The sequence below is a fragment of the Clinocottus analis genome, unplaced genomic scaffold (genome assembly GCF_023055335.1).
Source record: "Clinocottus analis isolate CAN_PGR_092001 unplaced genomic scaffold, fCliAna1.0.p SCAF_25, whole genome shotgun sequence".
NCBI lineage: Eukaryota > Metazoa > Chordata > Actinopteri > Perciformes > Cottidae > Clinocottus > Clinocottus analis.
In genome coordinates, this window is record NW_027175987.1 from 7455001 (window position 1) to 7465000 (window position 10000).

The 10000-nt window shown below is 42.6% G+C and overlaps 1 protein-coding gene across 5 annotated transcripts in view; it reads right to left on the reverse strand.

The window, feature by feature from the left end:
- The window catches only part of nfia (nuclear factor I/A), a 158504-nt gene that overhangs the window by 29153 nt on the left and 119351 nt on the right, over positions 1 to 10000 (reverse strand). For all 5 annotated transcript variants that reach the window (XM_068591697.1, XM_068591694.1, XM_068591695.1 and 2 more), the window contains 2 exons: positions 1555 to 1620; positions 476 to 550 (listed from right to left, as the gene is read on the reverse strand). In XM_068591697.1, the coding sequence (XP_068447798.1) occupies positions 476 to 550; positions 1555 to 1620 (141 nt within the window). The remainder of the gene's footprint in view (positions 1 to 475; positions 551 to 1554; positions 1621 to 10000) is intronic.

The window sequence follows — 10000 nt, forward strand, 5'->3', positions numbered from 1 at the left end:
GTTTTAGCTGTGGGAGTTAGCGTGTAGCAACTGTACCAAACACTGTTGCTATGGAGATCTCCTGGTTAATATAACTTGCCTGTTGAACAGTTACAGAACACAGCCTGCAATCAGAACCCAGGATTGTGTGAGGCCAATAAAGACACTTAACTACAAGTAGAGTTTGTTCTGTGTGAGAGCAGATCATTTTATAACGTTCCCGCATGACTGATGAACATTTTATTGTTTTTGCATTCCTACCACTCCAAATGACGGGTTCACTTTACAGTGGAAAAATCTGACTTTTCTCTGCCTGTACTATTTTCCAGAGTATTCATAGCGGCTGTGTGTTTTAGTTTTTTTGTGTGTGTTCATTTAGCTGAGCAGCGTCTGGTTCAGTCTGGAGGAATTACATTAGATCCACTATCGATGACAGATCTGCAATCCATTCACTGCTCTGCTTCGTTCCATCAGAGAGAGAGGGGAGGGGACTTACTCTGAGAGACTCGTACAAGTTCGGTCACTGTGAAGACGCCAGGCGTCACGAAACTGTCTTGGAAACCCAGATGACCTGAGAGAGAGGGAGAGAGAGAGAGAGAGAGAGAGAGAGAGAGAGAGGAGAGAGAGAGAGAGAGAGAGAGAGGAGACAGAGAGAGAGAGAGAGAGAGAGAGACAGAGAGAGAGAGAGAGAGAGAGAGAGAGAGAGAGAGAGAGAGAGAGAGAGAGAGAGAGAGAGAGAGAGAGAGAGTTTAGTATTACTTATTCAATTATTCTATTGATTACATCATCAGACTATTGGCGGTAAATCCAACTAGACACTGGTTCATTTTTAGAGTAGAAGAAGAAACTGTGGACGTCATACAACTAGTAACAGTCTCAGTACAGCAGTAACATGTGTAGTAGTAATAAGAGCGCAGTGTCAGAAGTAAGTATCAGTAAGGAAGTACAGAACCAATGAGAACTAGAAGCTTCTGTTTCCCAACGAGGATAATCACTCCCAGCTGGAAGTATTTCTGTGTGTGTGTGTGTGTGTGTGTGTGTGTGTGTGTGTGTGTGTGTGTGTGTACTGTAAAGTAGCTGAACCTCAGGGTCAAGGTCTAACACACACGCATCGCATACACACACAAACCAGAGAGGAAATCCTCTACACACACACACACACACACATAGACGCCGTACAGTACACCGACCTCCATCAACACACATACACAAATACCTGTTACACACACTTATCTGATCCTGTCTGTGTGTTGATCCTGTGTGTGTGTGTGTGTGTGTGTGTGTGTGTGTGCGTGTGTGTGTGCGTGTGTGTGTGTGTGTGTGTGTGTGTGTGTGTGTGGGTGTGAGTGTGTGCATGAAAGGGAGACAAAACTACTTTGTCTGACCACCAGGGTCAAACATGGGTCAGGGAGTGTGAGAGAGTATGTACAGCACAACAGGTATAGAGGTGTGTGTGTGTGTGTGTGTGTGTGTGTGTGTGTGTGTGTGTGTGTGTGCGTGCGTGCGTGTGTTTGCGTGCGTGTGTTGTGTGTGTGTGTGTGGTGTGTGCGTGCGTGCATGTGTGTGAGGTCTCACCGTTCTCTGGCTGCTCCTTGATATCTGAATCGTTGGCCTGGTTGGGGCTTTCTGATTGGCCGGTTTTCTGGAGAAAAAAATAAGATGAAGACTGATGAGGAAGAGTCCAACTAGTGCTTGTTAACACAAACACAAGCTCACTACGGTGCTGTCTCCTGGTTTAAGGGTCTGTTCATTGACACCTGGGAGTTTTTAGTTCCGACACAAAAGCAATTCTTATTTAAGGTATTATTAATTATTAATTGGAAACATGGACAGGCTGACTGATCATGTGACGGTCATTGAGAGACTTTTTTTGTCTTAATATTCAAATACTTTTTATATGTTGCGTCCTTGTTGTTGTTTTTTCTGTTTTCTTATGGTGACCTGAACATCTCTCAATTTAAAACATTTCGACGACATAAAACAGAGAGCAGCTGCATCACACATAACAATACTGAGGCGCAGAACACACACACACACACTACACACACACACACACACACACACACACACACACACACACACAGGACACCAGACTGACTGACTGAGTCTACCTGCTGCAGCAGACAGGTGACTGTTCATTCACACTCTGTACTGAAGTACAACATCAATGCACCACATTCAGCATGAGTGCTGAACTGTAAATTAACTCATGTAATAAAGTGAAAGTATAAAGCAATAAAATAAGTAGCAAAGGTACAATTACTCCTTATTTTACTTTTATTTAAGTACAAAAATGTAAGTATAATCAAGAAAGAATATGAATATGTATATATATATATATGTATATACGTATACATATACATATACATATACACTTGCACTTTTACGTCAGTCTTTTTTTTTCCGTGCACTTTTATGTCAGTCTTTTTTTCCGTATAAAGGATATATATATATATATATGTAGCCTTTGCTGTCACATAAATAAATGTTGAGAGTACGGAAAAAAAAGACTGACGTATAAGTGCAAGTGCCATAAATTTATACTTAAGAGCGGTCCTTGAATAACCCTGCAGAGATCATGGACGCGTTCGACACCGTAACAGAAACTCTGCTGCTCTCTGAGTGCGGCCCGTCTCTCTCTCTCTGTAGCTGCCTCTGTTGTGTGTTTTTTCTTTTTTTTCCCAGCATGCTCTCTGCTCCGATGCAGCTCCGCTCCTGCAAATGATTAGCGTCTTCAGGAGCATCGATCGGCCGCGCTGCAGATAAAATAGTCGGGAGGGGGGGAAGAAATATCACCCATCATCCCCCCACCCTGGAGTGGCCGCCGCAGGGGCTATGACTCAAGACCGGACTGAGACGGATGGAGTCGAGTCAGGTTCACTTTTATTACAACGCCCAGTGCGGTGAAACTTTTTTAATTATGATGGAACGTAATGACCAAACAGCAAATGTGATTCAACTCGAAGGAAACCTGAACTCATATCAACACAAACAGTATGAATTTTCGCAACAATCTGTCTTGAAAAAAGAAGAGTTTCCCTAAGCGTATGCTTGGTATGGAGCAAAGCAAAAACTACATACATGCGTTATGTTACATACAACAAGCTTTTTGAATGTGTCGAAGGTTAATCGGGATTATGGCAACTTGAAATTTGTTTAAAAAGAAGCAGGCAGAAAAGGCAGCAAAAAAAAAAGGCCAAGGCGCTGAAAAAAATGACGTGGACCTGCTCAAGAGTCACAAAGATGGAAGCAGGACATATATAAAATACCCACAGAACAGATACATTTATATCTTAAGACTTTGATCGGGGTCGGGTTGAACATCTCGCTTGGGTCCTAATTTTCTACTGTTACTAAAACGTCATATTGTGCTCAATAAAATTTCAAAGAACTTACATTTTTTGTAGTGAGGGAGCCTTCCTCTGCACTCACAACACACACACACACACACACACGCACACGCACACGCACACGCACACTGAGACCAAGAGTGCCCGCATTTATCAGCCTTGTTTTGCATGCTGTTCACTTGTGTCTGTTTGCTTCAGCAGCCTAAAACAAAGAGCCATCAGGGCTGAAACCACCGGCATACCGGGGAAGGAGGAGGGAGTCCGAGGGGGTCCGAGGGGTGCCGCCGATGGGTGGTGTGTTGGAGGGCACTTTCACACACAGCCCCACCACTCCACCCACCTCCAGGTTAATTAAATATGCTAATGAGGCGTGGAGCAGACCGGACCGTCTGCATCCACCCCCCACTGAGCGGAGGGGGTCCAAAAACAGACAGCCAAATAAAAGCCCTCTGTACACGGCGAGAGAAAGATGAGGGAGAAGCGACCCAGTGAGACCAGTGCTCACAAACTGGGAACGGACTCCGTCTCCCTTCAGAGGTTACAAATTTAAAGTTTAAAAAGTTGCTGCCTTTTTTTTTACGGTTGTGTCTACTCCTCTCTTCTTTTCTTCGCCGATTTTTCAAAAATGGGTGTCAGTAAAAAATAAGTTGCCATCCATGTTTGTTTGTTTTAAAAGTATCAATTACTGAGCACCTATCGCCTCTTCTCTGTTTACTCCTCTCTTTCCTTTCATCCATCAGTCTTTTCAGTCTTTTTTTTCTCTTCTTCTCTGTCACACACTTAGGGATACATGTCTCAAAACACACAAGTTGTTCCTGTCCATGCTTTTATTTTGAAAAATTCTTCCAACCAAGTTCGATATTTTTTTCTTTCATATTTTCGTTTTTTTTAATTTAAATGTCTTTCCCTTTCTCACTATTTGTCACAGCTTTAAAATAAAAGCTTATAAGCTTTCTATCTTTGAAAGATGAGCTCTTTTCTCTCTCCTTTTCTTCTTCATTTTCTTTTCTTGCCTTCTGCCTCTCTTTTTCTGGCCATCCAAACATGCCCATGCTGATATTTTTCAAAAATGTTTTTGACTCTCTCTATTTTGCCCTCTCTCTCCCCTTCACCAGGCTCCAAAGTAAAAGCCTCCATTTAGGAACAAAAGCCGCTGCCATGCGCACTTTTATTTTCAACAAGTGATGTTGTCTGAGTTGTTCCCCTCCGTCTCTTTTCTCTCTTCTCCTCTTTTCTCCTCTTCCTCTCCAGGGCTTCAGCTATAGACTGAGTGTAGTGGACCATGGAAATAAACAACACAACACAACACAACACACACTCCTCTCCAAACACACACAGACACACACACACACACACACACACACACACACACACACACACACACACACACACACACACACACACACACACACACACTTTTTCTGAAATCAGAACTAAACCGACGGGAACACTTTCGTCCCTGCAGTTGTTCAGTCCTCTTTCTCCCTTCTGCTATCATATCCCATGTGATCTGACACACACACACACACACACGCACGCACGCACGCACGCGCGCACGCACGCACACATTATAAAGCACTTATGAACAATGAACCAAGAAAAGAGAGAGAGAGAGAGAGTGAGGGCAGAGGTCTCTCGCTCTCTCTCTTTGTGGGAAAGTCAAACTCTGTGGCCCCTGAGTTCGCTTACCCGGCCCAGCTCTCTCTCTCTCTCTCTCTCTCTCTCTCTCTCTCTCTCTCTCTCTCTCTCTCTCTCTCTCTCTCTCTCTCTCTCTTTCTTTACCTGACAAAGAAGTGTGAAAATTATACTATATATCTTCATATTGTTTTGTTTTTTGGTACCATTTAAGGTAAAATATTGACTAAAATATTTGTGTGGAAATGGAATACTCAAGGAATGTACATCAAAACTGCCAAATAAGTACACACAATCATGAATATCTTCTTAAACTGCCACACTTATTGTCAACATAAAGAACACAGTACTACTAGTGATTGAAAGTCATCATGTACTACATTCAAAATGTTTTTGGAACCGACCGCCGGTCCATTTCCTGCGTCTCTGACCCAACATTGGGCACCAGGATGCTCAATGACATTTACTTCTTCTTTTTTTGAATCCCAAGCATTTTAAAACCTCTCTTTATCTCTCTGGGTGAGTCAGACTGGGGTTGTGTTGTCGTCTCTTGGCAAAGCGACGAGCAACAAAGACAGAGAAGAGAGTAAAAAAAGACAACGAAAAAAGAAACAGTGATCTTTTTTGGCTTCCTTTTTTTTCTCTGCGTGTGTTTGGCTGAGAGGGAGGCTGACCGTTGACTCGAGTGAGAGACATGCCAAAGATACATAGAGAGCGAGAGAGAAAGGGGGAGACTGTGAAACCGTTACAGGCACATATCAAATTTCCTGCGGGGAAAGACTGGAAGGATTTCGAAGGAGCCGTTTGATCAGAAGTGACAGCGTGGACGAGAGAGTTTCCCACCCGCCTGGAGAGCCGAGCACCCTGGTGCTCCGTATCGATCTCAGCCCTGATTTAGCTATTAATGAAATGAGGAGATGTATGAATTAATTTCTTTTTTAAAAGGCCACAAATCAGTCTTACACACAGAATACATTCATGGTGATCGAAGCCCTGCCCACTACCACAGAGAGCCTTTGCAGGATTTGAGGAGGATGTCTTTAGTTGACATTTCATGATGCTGTTTAAGATTTGTCTCCAGCAAGAGACAGACCTTTGTTTTGTGATTGACTTTAAGACTGAATGGTGCTTTAATTACACATATTATGGCGAGACGCTGATAAATATAACTAATAATATTGTAAATTATTATTATTATAATATTATTTTTTAGCATGCGGAGAAGAAAGTGTGCCTGGTTTAAGCACCTGGGCAGCACGTTATGAAAATCGGATGCCTTAAATGCTCTTCTGTGGAGAAAAAAAAAATGTAATTGTCTTAATTTGTTACAAGGAGACTCCACTGCAGCAGTGAAATGAGATTCTCATTTTGGATTATTGTTGTTGTGGGAAACGATGAGTTGAGATAAAACCCACAGGACATGAATGGCATCCCTTCAAGTTGAATTATTTATTGCTACTTCATGATCCGCTGACTTTTTTTTCTTCTTATTTGTGTCTCAACAAATTTCACACTTTATGCTAATAATAAATGGAATAATAATGAATAGAATACATTTCCTTTTTTTCTGCTGTGTCGAATGATGTGAAATAAAAAAAGTTGTGGACACATTCCATCTAGCGAGCACACATTTGTTGATGAAATAAACAGTTTGAAATTAAAGCATTATAAATGAAACAAAAAGTTTAAATTATTCATAATTTTGCCCTTTGTCCTCAAACTGGATTTGCTCCGTCAGAAGGAGACACTATTTTATTTACACACACACGCACACACACACACACACACACACACACACACACACACACACACACACGCACACACACGCAAAAACAGGAGCATAAAATAAAATATGACGAAATAAAGTCGGCGGTGATTCTCTGAGCAGAAGGGGGCGCGAGGGGGGGATGTTTTGTGTTTCCAGACAGTGCCGGGGGATCGAGACCCCGGCTTGGATTCATGAACCCTGGCACGTCTGCACGACTGGGTCCGTCAGCCAAACATACTCGTGTGCACACACACACTCTGATGCGCCTCGCCAAAATAAAAGCCAAGTTTTCCTTACTGATGAATTACAATAGGCGTACGCAAAGGGAAAACAAAAATCTATTTTTCTTTATGTAGAAATGTTTTTGCAATTGAAATGTATTCTCTTCTGAGTGACTGGACACCCCCTGGCCTCCATTTTGACGGCGCCCACCAGCCTCCATTTTGTGGAAGCTTAATATTCACCACGTGACCTCACGACACACAGGATGCATCGAACCTCGCCACCTCAAAACGCTTGATTTGCGTTTGTGTGTTTCATTGTTTTTTTTTTTGTGTCCTGTTAATTATATCATAAAAGTGCACAAACAGACACGGCAGACGAGGCTTTATGTCGGCCAGACGCCGCGGCCAAGACGCGTCTGCCAATAAGACGCTGCCATTTCAAGAAGACGGCCAATCCCTCTCTCTCACTCTCTCACACTCTTCTTTATTTGTAGTTAATGTCTCTCTTCCCTCCAACGGTGTTTAAAAAAAGAGAGAGAGAATCCCGTTAGCCGTCTCCATTGTTGAACGCCCAACCAGCCGCCGCTGCCAAGGAGACGCTGCCAACTGCAACACACACACATGCACACACACACACACACACACACACACACACACACACACACACACACACACACACACACACACACACAAGAGCACACACAGGCACATATACACACACACATACAACATACAGACACAAATTTCTTCACACTTTCTATCACAAACACACACTTTTTTTCTGTCACACCCTCGCTCCATGCCCCGGACAGTGTGTTCATGTGTGTGTGTGTGTGTGTGTGTGTGTGTGTGTGTGTGTGTGTGTGTGGTAGCCGTCTCTCTCTCTCTTTCTCTCCAGTCTGGCAGCCATCTTAAAGCGTTGGCAACCATTTTGCAGCTTCTGTCTGTTTTCTTTGAGCGGCTGCCATTCGCCACCTTCTGCCAGAACAAAAGAGGGCCGATGCCATTACCAGCCATCCGCCACACACACACACACACACGTACACACTGAAACACACACAGACACAACAAGCACTCCAAAACCCCTCCAAAAACCTTCCAGGAACCTTCCAAAAACCAGTTTCCAATCCGCAGCTAATCAGTCAGGGTCTGTGAACTCTGCGGGCTTCCCCCAGTGATTCCAACTGGAAACCAGCCAGTCAACTGGTGTAAAAATATAAATGTGCTTTGACCTCTGACCTCTGGCTGCTGATTATCATCTAAACGGGATGAAACGGCAGCGCACACTTTCAAAGAAGGCATTGATTTGTCTTTTTACTTCTCTCCTCAAAGAGCCCAAATGCTCCACTCTGTTACTGCTGGGGGAAAAAAAAACGTAGATAAGCTAATTCTGGAGGGAGAGCTGGATGATATTTCTGTCATCCTAATATTTAAAAAAAACAATGATCATTTAAAAGGCAAGGAACTGAGTCTCTACAGGCCACCGTCATACCAACAAGGACTTTTTTTAATCTGGATTCCTTTCACTTTATTTGTCTGTTTTAAAAGAGACCTGTCACTCTGCGGCACTCTTGGTATTTTTATTGTGTTTGGCAAGAAGACAGAAGAAGAAGAAATTGGCACCTGATTGAATACTAACAAACAAAATAATAAAAAAGAAATGTACTAAAACTGCAAAAAAAATAAAAAATAAACAGAAGAAATGTGTTTTCAAGAAAAGTGCTGAGCGACATGTTTTCTTTGTGAGACAGGCCCCAACATGCAAACACATGCACAAAGAAGTGCGACATGGCTGAACACGAGCATTTCACCCAAGTAAAAGACCCACGAAACAGGCAAAACAAGTTGGATGTAACCGAAAAACCCGTCGCAGGTCCGTCAGATAAACACAACAGGACTGAAACACATCGTGGTGTTTTATATTTTCTGTATGTCTATTGTCTGTTGCAGTACATGCGCTCATCTTTACCAATGTTTATTGTTATGTATAAAAAAAAGAAGAAAAGAAAAAAAGAAAAAATTGAGAGGTCAAGGAAGCTGATAATAGTTCTGTCGCCCAAAAAAAGAAAACAAAAAAACAGTGCCTACTGCACAGCTTCTTTAAGCAACATCCCCATTAAAAACTACTAATAATCACATTTTGTTAATGTTTTTTTTTCATCAGCAGAGAGACAATGTCACCTGGCTGAGAACAAACAACAGAGGACCTCAAAGGGACGGGTTCGTTGATATATAATTAATAAATATATGATTTTAAAAGGCCCGAAATAAAAATTCAAATACAAATGTAATTTCAAAGAGACCCGGTGGCTATTAATAGACTCAGACTCCCATAATGCCTTGGAGCTACATTGGAGTTTGGGCTGCTGCTGAGGTTACACCTGTTCAGATATTACTGTTTTAATACCGCAGTGAAATCTGTGTTCACCAGGGTTTATGGATTCTTTTTTCTTTTTTTTTTACTTTAAAGAAGATATTAAAATATTCATATTTTGCAGATACAATAGTGTGTGTGTGTGTGTGTGTGTGTGTGTGTGTGTGTGTGTGTGTGTGTGTGTGTGTGTGTGTGTGTGTGTGTGCGTGTGTGTGTGTGTGTGTGGTCTGTGGTTGCATCTGGACTTTGGGCAAATTGAAATAGTGTGCTTTTTTGGTGGGCGGGGTCTGATTGATGAATTGTTGTATTGATCGCAGCTCTGCCTCACTTACCATAATTATAGCTCTCTAATGGAGATGGTACACACACCACACACACGCGCGCACACACACACACGCACACACACCCAGACACACACACACACACACACACACACACACACACACAGTCAACATCACACTGAAGAAGATAAGTTTCCTTGTTATCATAATTTTGATTCTGGGTTCCTGTTCCTCCTCCTTCTTCCTCACTTCCTCTGCACCTTCTCCTCTTGTTCCCTTTCCTTATTCCTTCCCTTCTCCCTTACATCATCCCTCCCTCGCTTGTGTCATCCCTCACTTCCTTCGATCCTACTTTCCTCCCTTCACTTCTCCATCCCACCCGTTGTCCC